The 19,592-nt window shown below is 43.1% G+C and overlaps 1 protein-coding gene and 1 long non-coding RNA gene across 7 annotated transcripts in view; one reads left to right on the plus strand and one right to left on the minus strand.

Annotated features, from left to right (window-relative positions):
- Window positions 1–425: 425 nt before the first annotated feature.
- On the minus strand, window positions 426–9,622 carry LOC132520030 (uncharacterized). The gene is made up of 3 exons (XR_009540413.1): window positions 9,572–9,622; window positions 6,329–6,466; window positions 426–881 (listed from the first exon to the last, which is right to left on the minus strand). It is a non-coding gene; the product is annotated as an uncharacterized LOC132520030 (long non-coding RNA).
- An 8,543-nt stretch (window positions 9,623–18,165) lies between these two features.
- Window positions 18,166–19,592, plus strand: part of LARP1B (La ribonucleoprotein 1B) — a 127,855-nt gene continuing 126,428 nt past the window's right edge. For 5 of the 6 annotated variants that reach the window (XM_060148700.1, XM_060148701.1, XM_060148702.1 and 2 more), the window contains exon 1: window positions 18,166–19,029. In XM_060148700.1, coding sequence (XP_060004683.1) covers window positions 18,513–19,029 — 517 coding nt within the window. In that variant the 5' untranslated portion in view covers window positions 18,166–18,512. The remainder of the gene's footprint in view (window positions 19,030–19,592) is intronic. The other variant, XM_060148705.1, reaches the window with a different exon arrangement.

Raw genomic sequence — 19,592 nt, forward strand, 5'->3', positions numbered from 1 at the left:
AATCATCTCAGAGGCAGGCTTCTAGAGCAGCAACTGAGACTTTTCCTGTGAAGGCTGAGCTCTGGCTGCAGGAGTGCTGTTGGTTTGGGATGGACCTCCAGGTTCCTGGCTAGAAAGCTCACGCATTTCCAGCTCCTGTGACAGAGTCGGTTCAGTGGCAAAGCCAGCAGGGACAAACAAGGCTCCAGGTGGCAGTGTGGCCCCCGCTTGGGTGCACATTTTTCCTTTCCACAGATGACCTGGGGCCACACTGGTGGCCTGATCATACTCTTGCTTGTTACCCTGAGAGATCCTTCAGGAAAAGTGGGGAAGCTTTGCTGCAGCTGCCTTTTCTGTTAGGCCTGGCCCCTTGCTCCCCGGCTTGAATCCTTTTCTGACCTCTAGGGTCAAAACATCCAAAGAGCCTCTCTCCGTTATCCCATGTTAGTTGACATAAATGGTTGTTTTTACACGTACTCATGCACATATACGTACACCCTACATCTGCCTTTCTCTCTCTGAAATAGGTGAACAGGTCAAGAACAGCTCTGCAGAGTCGTCACGGACCCCCCTGTGGCTGGTATACATGGTGGTCCTGCAGGTTACCTTGGCAGCATCTACATTGTTTTGGCTTTTATTGTATAGTCAGTATAATGGGGGAGAGGGGCTGGAGGTTGAATTAATCACCAATGGCCAATGATTTAATCAATCATGCTTAAGTGATGAAACTTCCAGAAAAATCCATAAGCAGTGGGATTCGGAGAGCTTCTGGGTTGGTGAACACATCAAGGTGCTGGGAAGGGGGGGTGACATGCTGGGAGAGAGCCTGGAAGCTCTGAGTTCCTCCTCCCCCTTACCTTGCCCTGTGCATCTCCTTCGTCTGGCTGTTCCTGAGTTGTATCCTTTAAAACCAAGTAGTAAATGTTAATAATGTGCTTCCCTGAGTTCTATGAGCCATTCGTTCAAATTATCAAACCTAAAGAGGGGGTTGTGGGAACCTCTGATTTGTAATTGGCTGGGCAAAAGTGTGGGTGGCCTGAGTATCATGTTTGTTGCTGCTGTCTAATGTGAGGGCAGGGACTTCCCTGGTGGTCCAGTGGTTAAGAATCCACCTTCCAATGCAGGGAACATGGGTTTCATCCCCGGTTGGGGAACTAAGATCCCACATGCCGCAGGGCAACTAAGTCCGTGCACCACAACTGGAGTAGCCTGCACGCCGCAACGAGGGACCAGCACAGCCATGCCCCCTACCAAAAAAAAAAAAAAAGTGAGGGCAGACTTGTGGGACTGGGTATTTTAACTTGTGAGGTAGTTAGTGTCAGAATTGAATTGAGGGACTTCCCTGATGGTCCAGTGGTTAAGACTCGGCGCTCCCAATGCAGGGGTCCTGGGTTTGATCCCTGGTCAGGGAACTAGATCCCACATGCTGCAACTAAGACCCGGCGTAGCCAAATAAGTAAATAAATACATGTTAAAAAAAAGAAAAAGAAGAATTGAATTGAATTGTTGGACACCCAGGTGGTGTAGGAGAATCAGAAAACTGGAGAATTGGTGGCTGGTATCAGAAAACACTCCAGATCTATCATCAAAATCTGTCCCAAATATTCACCTATAAATGCTGATCTGTAATGAAATTTTACATATTTCAACTTCGAAAACGACTTTTCATGTAGATAGGTACTGCAAAATAACTAATATCAATTTAAAGCAAATGCTTTTAATTCAACATATTTACCATCCTTTGCAAGGCAGTTATAGCATTTTATTAGATTCTTCTCTCTTATTATCTATCTGGCTTTTATCTGTACAAAGTGATGACAACACCACATATGGTCTCTGTCACAACTACTCAATTCTGCCATTGTAGTGCGAAAACAGCCACAGAAAATACATAAATGAATGAGTATGCTGTGTTCCAATAAAATTTATTTATGGAACTGGAATTTAAATTTCATATAGTTTTCATGTATCACAAAATATTCTTTTTCCTTTTCCTTTTAACCATTAAAAGATGTAATAACCAAGTTAAGAGGAAAATTAACTAAGATTCAGGCCTTTGGGCTGGAAGATCTGGTTAGAAAAGATGTATAGGCCAGAGGGAATTGTACTTTTATTCTGAAAAGCTGCTCAATTATACAATTGGCTTTATGGCTTTGGTTTTCTTGGAGGGGAAACCTGAAAAGATGTCTAGGGTCCACCATTTTTAAAGCTTGTATCAAATATATTCTAGACTTCTAAATTTTTGTGCAATATGCTATTATCAAGTTGATGGAGGTCAAATTTTAAGCTAATAGCTATTGACTTCAGCCATTATCATATTCATGCTGCAACTAAAAAAGATCCTGCATGCTGCAACTAAGACTTGATGCAGCCAAATAAATAAATAAATATTAAAAAAAGAAAAAGTGAATGTTGAAAAGTGTTTTAAAAGTTAGGCTTGGGGCTTCCCTGGTGGCACAGTGGTTGAGAGTCCGCCTGCCGATGCAGGGGACACGGGTTCGTGCCCCGGTCCGGGAAGATCCCACATGCCGCAGAGCAGCTGGGCCTGTGAGCCATGGCTGCTGAGCCTGCGCGTCCGGAGCCTGTGCTCCGCGACGGGAGAGGCCACAACAGTGAGAGCCTCCCGTACCGCAAAAAAAAAAAAAAAAGTTAGGTTTATAAGTCTAGGGATCTAATATACAGCATGATGACAATAGTTAATAACACTATATCAAATACTGCAAATTCACTAAGAGGGTAGATTTCAAGTGCTGTCATCACAAAAAATATATGGTAACTATGTGAAGAAAAGATATGTTAATTAGCTTGACTACAGTGTCATTTTGCTATGCATAGCAAACCGTCATCTTGTACACCTTAAATATGTGAAATTTTTATGTTTATAAAATACCCAAAAATAAATTAAAAAGCTAAAAAGTGTAAAAACCACTGAATATTCTGTAATAACCTATATAGGAAAAGAATCTGAAAAAGAATGGAGCTATATATATATGTATAAATATAACTGGATAGCTTTGGTGTTCACCTGAAACTAACATAACATTGTTAAACAACTATACTCCAATATAAAATAAAAATTAAATTAAATTTAAAAAATATTCTTAGCTTGCACCTGTATAAAGTAAGTGGTGGACAGGATTTGACTGATGCGCTATGGTTTGCCAAGTCCTGATCCAGATAATCCATATAACCCTGAATCATTTTCTTTTTTTTAATGGAAGGTGGGGTCTCTTTTTTAAAAATATTTATTTATTTATTTGTTTTTTGTTGCGTCAGGTCTTAGTGGCATGTGGGATCTTTTGTTGCGGCACTGGGCTCCAGAGCGTGCAGGCTCTGTAGTTGCAGTTTGTGGGCTCTCTAGTTGTGCGTGGGCTGCAGAGTGTGTGGGCTCTGTAGTTGCAGCACTGGAGCTTAGCTGCCCCTCGGCATGTGTGATATTAGCTCGCCAACTGGGGATCAAACCTGCGTCCCCTGCATTGGAGGGCGGATTCTTAACCACTGGACCACCAGGGAAGTCCCGATTTTCTAAGTAATATATTTTCACTAATGCTTATGATTGCCTTGGAAACAAGAAGTTATGGAGTAATAAATATGTAGTTCTTATTTAAGGAACATGTAATAATAATAACAACATTTAAGTCAGAAAAAGAAAGCCAATGGTCTTACGTTTTGTCTTACCAATGTATGATTTTGTAACATTTTTAGTCATTTGAAAAATATTGGCTCACTGAGTTATGCAGACCTTCCAAACGTTGACACACTTGATTACACAACATTTAAAAAATTACATTCATTAATGTGAATACGGTCTCTAGATTACACAACAGTATGGCATCAATGTCAATGTTCTGTCTTCTATAATTTTACTGTGGCTATGGGAAATGTTAACATTTGAGAAATCTGGGTGAAGAGGATACGAAAATTCGTTGTACTATTCTTGCAACATTTTGTAAGTCTGAAATTATTTCAAAATTAAGCATTAAAAAATAAAGAAAGTGTTTATAATGGCAAAAAAATTACATTAAAATCACTACTGATCTCATCAGAAATAATCTTTAAGCATTGGGAAGCTATTGAACTCATGGTGGTAGTTACAAGTTTTTCAAACTTCTAATTTTCTCTTGATAGCCTGAATTTTATCACTGGCAACGAATATCGTCAGTTGTTTCCATTGACATGAAAGGCTCACTTGATTTTTGAGAAAATGTCTGCCAAATTACCTAAATATGAACAAACCTAGTTTGTTGTCAGGTGTTCTTTCCAGTACAAATGAATTCCATGAGAAACATAGCTAGTCCACTTAAAACTCAACCAATCTCAGCACTTATCCTCAAGACAATCACCATACTTTGATATACAGCAGAAATGATTTTTATATACTTCGTATTTCATCACATGGAATATTAAAAACACACGCACGGTTAAGTTTTAATCAAATTAATAATTTTTACTGCTCCATCAAGGACATTCTAAGGGGAAGCTTACAATTAAAAAAACAAACAAACTGTGAATGTGTGACAGTGAAGAACACAATGACGGCTAGTACAGTTTGGTGCCACTGCCTCGATTCATATGCTAAGTAGGCATAGATTTATCTACCATTGCTTTTGTGCCATCAGTGCAAGTGTCAACACAGGGAAAAAGGCAAATAATGTCTTAATATTGTTATGAAAATAGTTTTGACCTCATAGACTCCCTGAAAGGGTGCCCAAGGCCTAGGGTTTTGGGGAGCACATTTTGAAGATCTGCTATCCTAGGACATAGCCTTGGACACCTATACCAAAAATTAATGTTTAGGCAAAGAAAGATTAAAACGGTAGACTGAGAAGAAGCTAGAAAGGCAGAAGGAAAACAATGAGAACGTGGTATCGTGGAAGTAGGGAAAAGAGGAACAATCAGGAACTCATGGAAAAACAAAAACTGTACCAGAAAAATCAACAACCATATATATATGACTTTAACTAAGATGTAGTAAAGGGCTTCCCTGGTGGTGCAGTGGTTAAGAATCCGCCTGCCATTGCAGGGGAAATGGTTTTGAGCCCTGGTCTGGGAAGATCCCACATGCCGTGGAGCAACTAAGCCTGTGCTCCACAACTACAGAGCCTGCATACCTAGAGCCCGTGCTCCGCTACAAGAGAAGCCACTGCAATGAGAAGCCCACGCACCGCAATGAAGAGTAGCCCTTGCTCGCCGCAACTAGAGGAAGCCCATGCATAGCAACGAAGACCCAACGCAGCCAAATAAATAAATAAATTTATTTTTTAAAAATGAAATGTAGTAAAAATTTGTTGATTATCTTATACTGATGGAATATAAGATCTTGTTTCTAGGGGATCCTGACATTGACAACACAGAGAAGGAAATGCAATCTTGGCACACTACATTGTTCTGCAGTGAGGAATGTCTACATACTCATAAGAAAATATAAATCTGTTTATGGATTCTTAAATTTTAGAACCAATCTATGAATAAAGCATAAAGAAGTGCATTATGGCTACACAATAGAATATAAACAATTAAGCTTGACAATGTAAATGAAAGGAAGAAATGTTGTCCAGGATGTGGCAAATTCTCAAACACTGCCAGTGGGAGTATAAATTGATACCAGAGTATGGAAAATGGTTTGGCAATATCCACAACAGATGAGATACGCATACCCTATGACTCAGAAATTCTATTCTTAAAATTATACCCTAGAGAAATTGGCACATGCACACCAGAAAAGAAAAATTTTACCATAGCAATATTTATAATAATAGCCCCAAACTGAAAACAACCCAAATGTCCATGAACAATAGAATAAATAAAAAACTGTGGTAGACTCATACAATGGAATATACAAACTATAACAAAATGAATGACTTACAGCTGCTTTAAACAACTTGTATGAATCTTAAAAACAATATTGAATGAAAGATGACACAGGGACTTCCCTGGTGGCACAGTGGTTAAGAATCCGCCTGCCAATGCAGGGGACACAGGTTCGATCCCTAGTCCAGGAAGATCCCACATGCTGCGGAGCAACTAAGCCCGGGCACTACAACGACTGAGCTTGTGCTCTAGAGCCCACAAGCCACAACTATTGGGCTCGCATGCCGCAAATACTGAAGCCCGTGCGCCTAGAGCCTGTGCTCCGAAACAAAGAGAAGCCACCACAATGAGAAGCCCACGCACCGCAACAAAGAGTAGCCCCTGCTCGCCGCAACGAGAGAAAGCCCCGCTCAGCAACGAAGACCCAACGCAGCCAAAAATAAATAAATAAATTAATTAATTAATTAAAAAAAATAGGCAAACCTATGGGATACATACTTCAGTGATAGGCCATAAAGAAAAACAAGGAAATGATTACCTCTTAAGGGGGAGAAAGTGCTGTGAATGGGAAAGGATACACGCAGGTTCTAATTCTTGACCTGGTTAGCTGTTCACTTTATCCATTCATTTGTATATTTGTTGGTTTTGATTTTGGGGAGGCACTTTTCTGTGTATGCTATATTTCACAATAAAGAAGGTTAAAATGTTAAAAATAAAAACAAACAAAAATTGAAAGAACATGGGGTAGGGTGATATATTCTCATTTTACAGAGTGAGGATATAAGAGATTCTGTCTAAAATTGATGGAGGGAATTTCCTGGCAGCCCAGTGGTTAAGACTCCGTATTTTCACTGAGGAGGTCCCAGGTTCAATCCCTGGTCGGGGATCAAAGATCCCACAAGCCGTGAGGCATGGCCAAGTAAATAAATATAATGAAAAGTTTTGTTTTTGTTTTTGTTTTTTTTGCGGTACGCGGGCCTCTCACCGCTGTGGCCTCTCCCGCTGCGGAGCCCAGGCTCCGGACGCGCAGGCCCAGCGGCCATGGCCCACGGGCGCAGCCGCTCCGCGGCACGTGGGATCTTCCCGGACCAGGGCTCGAACTTGTGTCCCCCGCATCGGCAGGCGGACTCTCAATCACTCATGAAAAGTTTTTTTTTAAACTTTTAAAAAGCGCTTCCCTGTTGGCGCAGTGGTTAAGAATCCACCTGCCAATGCAGGGGACACAAGTTCGAGCCCTGGTCCGGGAAAATCCCACATGCCGTGGAGCAACTAAGCCCGCAACTACTGAGCCTGCGCTCTAGAGCCCGCCAGCCACAACTACTGAAGGCCGCACGTCTACAGCCTGTGCTCTGCAACAAGAGAAGCCACTGGAATGAGAAGCCCACACACTGCAATGAAGAGTAGCCCCCGCTTGCCGCAACTAGAGAGAAGCCGGCGTGCAGCAACGAAGACCCAACACAGCCAAAAATAAAATAAGTTTAAAAAAATAATAAATTTATTTAAAAAATTAAAAAAATAAAATTGATGGAGTAGTAAGTAAACATTCAAATATGTTCCTTAAAGTAAACAGATAAACGATAAATATCAAAAATAGGGAGGAAAGGGAGGATGGGCTAATGTAAGTGTGCTCAATCCTCATGTTTTATAGTGGCAAGTCAAAATTTGAGAGATGGTGACTTTGGGGACTAGGACTCAGTGAGGTAGAATATTTTTTCCCATTATAAACACTATAAACAGTATGGTACCATTTGGTTTTACCATATGATAGAGTAATTGGATTTAAGAAACAAAATAAATCACCGCAAGGTATTTTTTTTTAATATTTCTGAACAAGCTTAAGGAAAAAGAAAGGCAATATAGTGTAGTATATTGTTAAGCGTATGAATTATGGAGAAAATTGGGGCCAGATGGCTTGGGCTCAAATCTTTGCCTTGGCACTTTCTTAACTATATGATCCTGGGCAAGCCATTTATCCACTTGGTTTCCTTGTCTGAAAATGGAGGCAATAATCATTTCTATTTTGTATGGTTGTTTTGAGGATTAACACATGCAAAGCACTTAGAATAGTGTTAAGTATATGTGTGTTAATTATTAGCTATCATTGAGTATTTAATTCTAATAAATGAAAGATGAAGGCTGAAAATTAGTCAGTGGACTTATTAACATGTAGGTCATTGGTGATTTTAATGATATGATTGAGTGTGGAGTCAGAAACTGGACTGAAGATGAAGCAGAAAAGAAATAGAGATACATACTGAAGTGTCTATAGGCAAAATTGTCTCAGATTTATTTTAAAATACTGCAGGAGAAAACGACTGTGTGTGTGTGTGTGTGTGTGTGTGTGTGTGTGTGTGTGTGTGTAAGTTGTAGCAGGCAGAATAATGATCCTGTACAGATGTTCTAATCCTTGGAACCTGTGAACAGGTTACCTTATCTGGCAAAAGGGCTTTTGCAGATGTGATTACATTAAGGATCTTGAGATGGGGAGATTATCCTGGATTATACAGATGGGCCCAATCTAATCTTTTTTTTTTTAATAAATTTTATTTATTTAGTTTTGGCTGCATTGGGTCTTTGTTTGAGCGGGGGCTACTCTTCATTGTGGCGCATGGGCTTCTCATTGCGGTGGCTTCTCTTGTTGAGGAGCACGGGCTGTAGGCATGCGGGCTCAGCAGTTGTGGCTCACGGGCGCTAGAGTGCAGGTTCAGTAGTTGTGGTACACGGGCTTAGTTGCTCCGCGGCATGTGGGATCCTCCTGGACCAGGGCTTGAACCCGTGTCCCCTGCATTGGTAGGTGGATTCTGAACTACTGAGCCACTAGGGAAGCCCCAATCTAATCTTATGAATCCTTAAAAGTAGAAGAGGGAGGCAGAACAGAGGCGCAAAGGGAGATTTGACTACATTACAGAGGAGGTTGGAGAGATGTGATGTGAGAAGGACTCAACCAATAACTGCTGGCTTTGAAGATGGAGAAAGGGACCCCTGAGCCAAGGAATGTGTAGGCAGCCTCTAGAAGCTAGAAAAAACTAGCATCTACATAAAGGAACGAAGCTCTGACAACATCTTGATTTTATCCTGGTGAGACCCCAGTTGGACTTCTAACCTACGAACCACAAGATAATAAATTTTTGTTGTTTAAAGCCACTAAATTTTTGGTAATTTGTTATGACTGCAATAGAAAACTAATACAGGCGTATACATAAATGAAACAAAAGTGGCAAAATGTGGTTAATTGTTAAAGTTGGATGATGGGTAAATGAGAGTTCCCTATATTATTCTTTCTATTTCTGTTTATATTTCAAAATGAAAAGAAATAATAAAAGAGATCTGCTTTGATGCACTTGGAGAAGTTGATGTATTAAATACCAAATATAGGGACTTCCCTGGTGGTCCAGTGGCTAAGACACCATGCTTCCACTGCAGGGGGCATGGGTTCCATCCTTGGTGGGGAACTAAGATCCCGCATGCTGCGCCTCAGGCTAAAAAATAGAAAAAACAAAAAACAAATATAAGTTATTATTTTTCAATGAATAATGTTACTATTAAATTAATTAGACTCTGATCTTCACTGATCTACATATCCCTTCTCTAATAGGCAAATATTGGTGGGAAGCCAGGTTTGGCTATCACAGAATCAAGAGCAATGGGGAGCAAGTACAGTTAGTAGCTATCTTCATGCCTGTGTACTTTATGATGGACAGATATGTCCATCACTACTTTGAGATGTTCAAATTCAGAAGACAGGACACTCTAATTTCAAGAAAATACTAGCGGGAATTACCTGGCGGTCCAGAGGTCAGGACTCCTGCTTCCACTGCAGGGGACACAGGTTAGATCCCTAGTGGGGGAAGTAAGATCCTGCATGCCACACAGTGTAGCCAAAAGAAAAAATACTAGCAACATATTAATATATATCATATCCAATTATTTAGTAAATTTCTTAAAGCACTCTCTTTTTAAATTAATTAATTAATTAATTTTTGGCTGTGTTGGGTCTTTGTTGCTGCGTGCGGGCTTTCTCTAGTTGCGGCGAGTGGGGGCCACTCTTCGTTGCAGTGCGCGGGCTTCTCATTGTCGTGGCTTCTCTTGTTGCGGAGCACGGGCTCCAGGCATGCAGGCTTCAGTAGTTGTGGCATGTGGGCTCAGTAGTTGCGGCTCACGGGCTCTACAGCTCAGGCTCAGTAGTTGTGGCGCACGGGCTTAGTTGCTCTGCGGCATGTGGGATCTTCCCGGACCGGGCTCGAACCTGTGTCCCCTGCATTGGCAGGAGGACTCTTAACCACTGTGCCACCAGGGAAGCCCAGCACTGTCTCTTTTCTATTATCACATACCTGTAGTAACAACAATAGCTAACATTTTGATAGTTTTTAACATCATGGACTAGGCAATGTATCAAGCATCTTACATATTTTAACTCTTCTAATTTTCACAAGAACTTTATAAGGTAGGTACCATTATTATCCTCATTTTATATATGAGAAAACTGAGTACATACAGAGAGCAATTATTCAAATATAAGCAAACAATTATGATCCTCTGAGCATTCACAGGCAATCACTTGAGTCATTTAACATGAATAATCGATCACATTCCACATAAGTTTTTTTCTTAATTCCATCCTTCTTCCCAAGGGTAACCACTATCCTGACTTTTTAAAAAAATTATATTTATTTATTTTGCTGTGTTGGGTCTTTGTTGCTGCACGAGGGTTTTCTCTAGTTGTGGCGAACAGGGGCTACTCTTCTATGCACTGCCCGGGCTTCTCACTGCAGGGGCTTCTCTTGCTGCGGAATACGGGCTCTAGGCACGCGGGCTTCAGTAGTTGTGGCTTGTGAGCTCTAGAGGGCAGGCTCAGTAGTTGTGGTGCATGGGCTTAGTTGCTCTGCAGCATGTGGGCTCTTCCTGGACCATGGCTCAAAGCCGTGTCCCCTGCATTGGGAGGCAGATTCTTAACCACTGCACAACCAGGGAAATCCCCCCTGACTTTTAATAGATTGAATTTTGCTCTTTTTGAAATTTATGTAAACTTAATTTTGTATAAATCGCAGTGTATTGGTTTGTGTCCTCCATCTTTTTTTTGTTTAACAGTTTAACATTATGTCTATGATAATCCCATTGTTTCTTATAGCTATAGTTTGTTCATTTTTCAAAGCTGTATGGTATTTCATTATATAACTATGCCACTAATATATTCTACTGTTGATGAACAGTTAGGTTATTTCCAGTTAAGGGCTATTATAAAGAATGCTGCTATGAACATTTGGTTCATGTCATTTGGTGCACAAATTACTGTTGGGTAGGACTAAAATGGCCAGGTCAGAGATATATTCCTGTTCAACTATAGTAAATACTGCCCAACAGACTTCCAAAATGGTTGTGCTAATTTATATCATGAATGTATAAGAGTTCTCATTTATCCCCATCCCCATCAACAATTTTGCTAGTGTCAGACCCTTTTTTTAATCACTCTGGTGGGTTATAGTGTTTTCTCATTGTGGTTTTAATTTGCATTTTCCTGATTTCTTTTTTTTTTTTTTTTAATGTGGACCATTTGCGGAGCACAGGCTCCGGATGTGCAGGCTCAGCGGTCATGGCTCACAGGCCTAGCCGCTCCACTAGGCCCGTGACCGGGGCACGAACTTGTGTCCCCTGCATCGGCAGGTGGACTCTCAACCACTGTGCCACCAGGGAAGCCCCTCCCCGATTTCTAATAAGGTTGAACATGATTTTCATATGTTTATTCCCTATATTTTGATTCTCTCAGATGTTACACTCAGGGTGTACCACCTACAGTTAATTTTCAATAATTTCTCCTACTTAATTACATGCTAAGAATACTAAGAAAATGAGGCAAAGTGCCTAATCCCACACTCCTACCTCAACCCCTATTAGTTACTCTAGGGAGAAATTTAGAACTTGATTTCCTTCTTTATCTTACTTCTCACAACTATTAGATCAGCAAGTCCTATTTCCAAAATGAATCTTAAGTCACTCTATTGCCATATGTGCTGCCACAACTTGAATCCAGACCATCAACTCATTCCTGGACTACCACAACCACTTCTTTTTCACAGTTTAGATTTTGCCACTGCCCATCTCCCTTCATTTTCCATACTGCAGCAACAGGGGTGTTAATTAATTGCTAAAACTTTTTGGTGTCTTCCTATTGCTCTGAGAATAAAATTCAAACCCTGCCACATCTAGAAGCCCCTGCAGGTCTGCCTTAGGCTATCTCTCCAATCTCATCCCTACCCATGCTTTGTTTATTGTGTCCTAGCTATAGTCCTCTTAGCAGGCCTTGGTAAATACACTCCCACTTCTTCCACCAAGGAGCTTACACCAAGCTCCTTTCATTTTAACAGAATACTTGTCCCAACCTGTTCCTTCTCATCCTTTAATTCTCAGTTTAAATTTTACCTCCTTGATTTGTTTTCTTCATAATACTTATCAACAATCTGTAATTATTGAGTTTGGTTTTTGTCAGTTTCCTCTAATAATAGTAATAGTAATAATAATAATAATAATAGTTGTAGTGGTAATGATGGCAGATTTTAGTTATTGACCCTTACTATCTGCCAGGTACCACTCTATGAGTTTTATTTAAAAAAAATTTTTATTTATTTGGCTGTGCTGGGTCTTTGTTGTGGCATGCAGGATCTTTAGTTGCGGCATGAGGGATCTTTAGTTGCAGCATGCAAACTCTTAGTTGGGGCATGTGGGATCCAGTTGGGATCCAGTTCCCCGACCAGGGATAGAACCCAGGGCCCCTGCATTGGGAGCGTGAAGTCTTAGCCACTGGACCACCAGGGAAGTCCCCACCCTATGAGTTTTAAATAAACTTACCCTTTTAATCCTCATAGCAACCATACAACTAGGTACAATTATTCTTCACACTTTACAGATAAGGAAACTAAATCACAGAGAGGTTAAATAATTTGCCCTCAGTTTTACTGTTAGGAAGTGGCAGAGCTGACAGTTGAACCCAGATAATCTAGTTTCAGTTTAACCACTGTGCCACTGTCATTTTTTTAAAAACTGTATGTTACAATCTGTATGTACCTGTGTCAGGAAATTAATTTAGTGCTTTTTTAGAAAAGTAAAGTGGAATAGATCACATGAGAATGTACTCATTTGTAAGGATATGTACTGGTTTGTGAAGCTTTTGGTTCAATTATATGTATCAAGTCATGAGGTGTGAAAGCTGCTGCACTATGCATTCTGCCTTTCTGCGTAAGTTCGTGAACTGACCAGTTCACCAGTGTATCCCCAGGGTCTAGCTCAGTCATGGGACCACAGTAAGCACTCAGTGAATACTTATTAATTGATTAAAATTAGCTATAATAAGTTTTAAGAAGGTGACAAAAACTTTTCGCTAATTTCTCTGTCAGAGAAACTTTATTTTTTCTAATGTCAACCACTGAAGTTCATTTGAACTTGAATTTAAAGATTTCATTTGTGTTGTGCCAGTATTCATAAAGCTATACTAATATTAAATATAACTGGATAGTGTGAAGAATTCAGAAAGGTTATTAATCCTTTGTATACCCTATTGTTTGAAAATCCCTGTTCTTTGAAAACTGGAAGAGAATTCCTTGAGCTTATGCTTTTAGAGTTATTTTTTTTAAAGATTAACTATTACTTCATTATTTGTGTTATTTCAAGTTATTGTAGAAGAAAAAGACTGAATAATGTGGCAGGACAGGCAGACAGTGTTCAGTATCAATCCTAGCTATTATTACTGGCTGAGAGTTTTTAGACAAGACCCAAACTTTTGAGAGAGTTCCTATTCTGTTGAACTGGTGTATTAAAACCTACCTAAAAGTAGAGAAATCTACGACTTAGGAATGGCAATCTGGTTGAAAGGTAGCCTAGATTTGTTTTGGAGCTATGTTTACATGACAAGCACAGTGTTTTTACCTATTTGTATGATACAGATAAGTAAAAAAAGAGCAAAATTTTCTAGAGGTGCTTTTATTCTCACTTTAAGATTGAAGACATCAGTTGTATTAATCGAAGGGAAGGAGCAAAGCCTTTCAAACACACAGCACTGATCCTACCTTGAAGGTTAGAGATAATTGGAAGTATTTAGTACTTCTCTGAGAATTATCTCATAATTAAAGCAGTTATTATGATAAGCAGGGCCCAAGGCTCTGCAACTGGAGGAAATGATGTTTCAGTGTATCTAGTTTAAAAATCTAGTCTTTTTAAGAGTTATTTTAGGACTTCCCAGGTGGCGCAGTGGTTGAGAATCCGCCTGTAGAGCCCGAGCTCCTCAACAAGAGAAGCCACCGCAATGAGAAGCCCGTGCACCGCAACGAAGAGTAGCCCCTGCTGGCCGCAACTAGAGAAAGCCCGTGGGCAGCAACGAAGACCCAATGCAGCCAAAAAAATAAATAAATAAATTTATATTAAAAAAAAATTTATTTTATAGGAAGTTAAAAAAAATCTCTGGGTTTAGTTTTACCTTCTCCTTGAACTGTAGGACTTTGAAATAGATTATATCTAATGCATTCTTTGAAACCTTTCTAGTATGCAGTACAGCTATCTGCACATTGGATTTTTACCAGCCTGAACCTCAATTGCACTGGTAATAAAAACAAAGATCTTGATTGTTCTCTTGGGACTTCGATTTCCTGAGACACCAGGGGGAGGGGGAGGAGAAATGGGTTCAATCACCTGAAGACATATTAGCATACTCTAAACAGGAAAAACAAGATTCACCTTTTTAGAGGCTCATTTGAACATGTGATCATCAAGTTTGTATAATTTCTTTAGGTGTTTCATAACTTCTGAGGCCTAGAGAACCATTTTCTCTTTTTTGAAAAGATAACCCTATATCTCTGTTCTAGATTCCAGTTTTTCATTTTTTTTTTTAAAAAAAGATCAGGCTTCTAACCTCAGTAATTCAGTAAAATTAAATCCACATATCCTGGTTAAGTCTATGGATTTAAAAGCAATAAAAATAGGCAGTATTATTGAGCTAAGGTCTTGGTAAGCATTTTACACATATTATCTCATGCAATCCTCACAATAATTGTATCAAATAGATCTCAGTGGAGGCAGAGAGGCTGGCCAGTTAAGAGGTGGTAACAGTATTACAGAAGCATAAAGGCAGTTTGGAGTAGGGTGGTGGCAGTGGAGAAAGCAGGACTTTGTGACAGACACTTAGGAGGTACAATCAGTCTTGGTGAGTGTCTAGAACACTGCTTGGCAGATGCTTGAGATATCTGTAAATGAATGGATTATGGAGGGTGAGGGTTATATGGACTCCTAGGTTATATGGTGGTCCACTCACTAGGATTGGGAAAAGGGAAGAAAACCTGGTTAAAGGGGACTTCCCTAGTGGTGCAGTGGTTAAGAATGCGCCTGCCAATGCAGGGGACACGGGTTCAAGCCCTGGTCCGGGAAGATCCCACATGCTGCGAAGCAACTAAGCCTGCGAGCCACAACTATTGATCCCGCATGCCACAACTACTGCAGCCCACGTGCCTAGAGCCTGTGCTCCACAACAAAGAGAAGCCACCGCAATGAGAAGCCTGCACACTGCAACGAAGAGTAGCCCCCACTTGCACGACTAGAGAAAGCCCACGCACAGCAACGAAGACCCCACACAGACAAAAAATAAATAAATTTATTAAAAAAAAAAAAAACCTGGTTAAAGGATGTACCTCTCTCACATCCCTACTGATAACTGGCTTTCTCATCTCCATTGCCTTGATGGCAGTAGTTTGAACCAATAACTTGTTTCTCCAGGCCAGATGGGGATCCTACCCAAGGGCAAATAATCCATAGGATGGATAATGATTTGTGTGATCGGGCTACAAAAAATAAAGTCTTTCTTCGATGATTTTGAACTAAGAAGCAAAGGAAGACTCTTGCAGAGTAGAGGCCAGATGACAAACTAACGGGGCTTCAGCAATGGCAAATTAGGTCAGTCAGGTTCCCATCAGATACCAGATGGAAAGCTCAAACTGAATAATTTGAAGAGAATTATTAAATTATTTACAGAGGTGCAGGTAAGAATCGGGAAAACCAACAAGGGATAATGCAGTACCCCAAGGACTAGCAGTTATTACACTTAGGCCTGAAGAGGCAAAGGGAAGGATTAGAGATTAACCGTACAGAGAAGGTTCTGCAGTCAACCCTTGGTGACCCATCCTGGGGAATAAGGACTATGACCCCACTATCTTCTGGCCTTGAATCTCCTGCCGATAGTTCCCACTACCTGAATCCATTGAGATACCAAGCAGAACAAGGGATTATCGTAGGTGTAATCTGGGTGGGTCAGCCCTCCCTGACACAGAGCAGGGAAGGGGTGGAGAACAGACACGGAGGGGCAAACAGAAGATAGGTGAAGTTGTTTCCAAGAGGCAGTTACGTGGAAGCAGGAGTTAGTAATATGTGTTTTAAAAAGGGAGAACAAATAGCCAACTCCCTTCACTGACATTAGTGGCACTGCACTACAGTGAAGATACCCAAACACCTACTGTCCAGTTCTTTGCAGACCTTTTGAGTACACATTTACACTCCATTTCTTCTCTCCTTGGAAGCACAACCTATTGCCAAGAAAGTCCTGTGTTTCGTCAATAAAGCATCTTTATGATTTTTCACTTAAAAAAAAAAACCAAAACAGCAACAAACAAAACCACCAACCATAATTAGGTAGCCCATATGACTCTAACTTCAGGAACCATTCCAAATACCCTTTTTCTCAACTGAATCCACGTCTTTAATCCACGTGTATTTAAATAGATGGTAAAATAGAAAGTGTTCTCTGAGTCATGTGGAGTGTGAATTTGTTGCCAGGCTTTTGTAAAAGAGTCAAGCATTAGCTGGCGAGACTCCAAAAGGCTGATTCTAGCAGGAAGAGCACTTAGTTGGTAGTTAAAAACACAAGGCTTCACCAATAAGAGAGCTAGAAAAGATGGCGCCTCTCTGGGAATACACTTAGAGGTGGAAGCACAGTGGAAAACAAGAAAGCCTTTATTGTTTATAGTTGTAATGTGCGAATAGTTTATTAGCTCTAGGAAAATAAGGAATTTATGCCTAGTACAACTTTTGAGTAAACAAAAAAAGAAAGTATCTCGCGTTTAATGTGATTGAAGCAAGACTCATGGGAGGGGAGTCCTGTACACATTTGGCAGTCCTTAAAGGAAGCCAGGAGGGACCCATTGCCAAGTCCATACAAATGTCAGGTACAGATATTTTCAGGGGGTTGGGGGGGACGGTCCCTCAGGGAAAACTTTTTTCACCTAGGTGAACCCATTTTCGGCGACCTAGCACAGGAACAGAAACATTATTAACTCATAAATACACGCATATGAAACCAATATCACTCATTTGACTGCCAAGTAGAAAGCTCTCATTGCATTTTAAAAATCAAAATATATTGTACCTTTTTAACATATATCCATTCCAGGAAAAAGTATTTGGAGCATGGTTAATTTGTAAACAAGTGTTCTCTACAAATTCAAAAACATATGTGTATAAAGTAAACAACAAGGACCTACTGTATAGCACAGGGAAGTATATTCAGTATCTTGTAATAACCTATAATGGGAAAGAATCTGAAAAAGAATATATATATGTATAACTGAATCACATTATAAAAAAAAAAGACACACAAAAAACCTCATAAAATTGTTTAAAAAGCCGGCGAAGTATTAACAATCTGTTTTACTCCATACGACTTTAGAAATACTTCGGATCGTGGTTGGGAATAGGGGCGGGGAAGTGCACTAATCCTAGTGCCGGGGCAAAGGTTTCATAACTTTACCTACAGATTACACTGTTTTTATTTTGGACGCGGCTCAATATTACAGATGACCGCAGTGCCCCAAAGCGCCGGGGGAAACGTTTTCACGGGGAGACGCGAAAGACGCAGGGGACAAGGTGGCTCGGTGGTGGTACCCAGGCCCATTCGGGAGCCGCCCAGCGTCGGTGGCCAAGATTACCCACCTCGCCAGGAGTCAACTGCACTTCAGGGCCTGGGGCAGGTCGACCCCACCGCCTGCCCCGAGCCACGTGCGCAGCGCGCCCCGCCCCTCGCTCGCAGCCGGGGGAGCGAGGCGCGAGCCAGTCGCTCGGTGCGCGCCCCGCCCCTGAGCCCGCAGAGGGGGCCGCCGTAGCCCGCGAGCCGGGGAATCGCCCAGTTCGCTCTCCTTCCCTCCCGGCTGGCCGCTTGGGCGGGGCCAGCCCTCAAGCAGGGCGGCACCCTGGCGGGATCGTCAGTCAACCACCGAGGGCGGCGGCCCGGCGAGGGCCGGAGCCGGTGAGCGGCCACGTCACGCTCCTCCGGGAGGCCCCGCCCCTGCTCCATCCTTTCGGACCGCCCCCTCCACGCCCCCGCCTCCGCCTCTGACCCCACGAGCAGTTACTGGCTCTGGGAGCGCGAGCCTACCTGACTCTGCTAGAGGTACTACAGCTTCGCGTTGCGGCGTTTGTGCCGCAGCCCGCGCCAAGTGAGGGCTCCCGGCCTCCGGCTTCGGCGCCCGGCGCGTGTTGGCAGGCTCGGGGCTCGCGCCGCTGACGCGGGTTGGGCCGGCGGGCGGTTAGCGCCCCGTTCGACGCCGGGAGCTCCGCGGCCTGAGCCGACGCGGGCGGCCGGGCTTTCGGGTTCTCTTCCCCAGGCCGGAGCCAGTCAGTGTCCCGGCGGAGAAACGGGCAGCCGGGCTCCCTGGCCCCGGGCCGCCCCCGGCTGGGGCGGCTGGGGCAGGGGGACGATGTCTGCTCGCGCCCGGGTGGCCGCCGCTCACCCTCCGGAGGAGCGGCCCGCGGTACCAGCTGAGAGGGAGTCGCTGTCGGCCGCGGCGAGCCGGCAAGCCGGGAAGCTGCCCCCGCCCGAACGGGAGGGCAAGGAGGCGGCGAGGGAGGAGAGGAACGCGCTCGCCACCCGCACGGGGGCGCGGGGAGAGCCTTTGCCGGCGCCCGTGCTGGGACACAGCGTGCCTCAGGCGGCCGTGTCCGTGAAGCCTCTGGCGCTGCACCTGGCGCACAAGGCGCGCGGGCCGGGGGGGCCCTTCGGCTGGGAGCCGCCGCCACCGCTGCCTCGGGACCCGCCGGCCGAGGACGCCCGGGAGGAGGAGGCGACGGCGGCAGGCTCTGAGGAAAAGCTGCCGCCGCCGCCGCCGCCGCCGCCGCCGCGGAAGGAGAATCCCTGGACCAAAAAGCCTCCCCAGCACCTGTCCCCCGCCGGGACGGGGCCGCCGCCGCTTCCCCTACTGGAAACCCTGGAGGCAGGTCTGTGGTTCCTCTGCGGTGGGCACCGGGAGGGTGTGTGCCGGGGCGACTCGCGTGGCGGCGATGCTGGGGGAGGGGCAGGCCTCCGTTCCCTGTCAGTCGGAGGTGTTTCGTTCCAAGGTGTCATTCACTCTGCCTGTTTACATAAATGGACATCTGGGAAGGGAGCAGCAGGAAGAGGTGGGACCTCGGGTTCTCCTTGGCTGGTGGGGCACGGCGGGGGTCACGGAGCTGAGCCGCTCGGCGAGCACAGCCTCAGTTATGTCTTACCCCACGTGTTAGTGACATGGGACAGCTGACTTTAGGTAGGTGTTGCAGTTCATCCTATAGAAAAGTTTCTGTAGACTTTTTAAAAAGAGGTGAAGCCAGTCGGAGCAAGGGGGTTTATATGTTAAGTGGAAGAGCAATTGTGAAATAATTGGTAAGCTGAAAATTTCAGTGTTTTCAAAACCGTGCTAAGTAGTCATATTAAAAATGAGATGCTATACTGTAGTTGCTACTCAAAAGCTTTGAGTTTACGACTGTGGTGGAAACTGGTTGAAATGAAATAGGATAGTTGAGAG

The sequence above is a fragment of the Lagenorhynchus albirostris genome, chromosome 4 (genome assembly GCF_949774975.1).
Source record: "Lagenorhynchus albirostris chromosome 4, mLagAlb1.1, whole genome shotgun sequence".
Lineage (NCBI taxonomy): Eukaryota > Metazoa > Chordata > Mammalia > Artiodactyla > Delphinidae > Lagenorhynchus > Lagenorhynchus albirostris.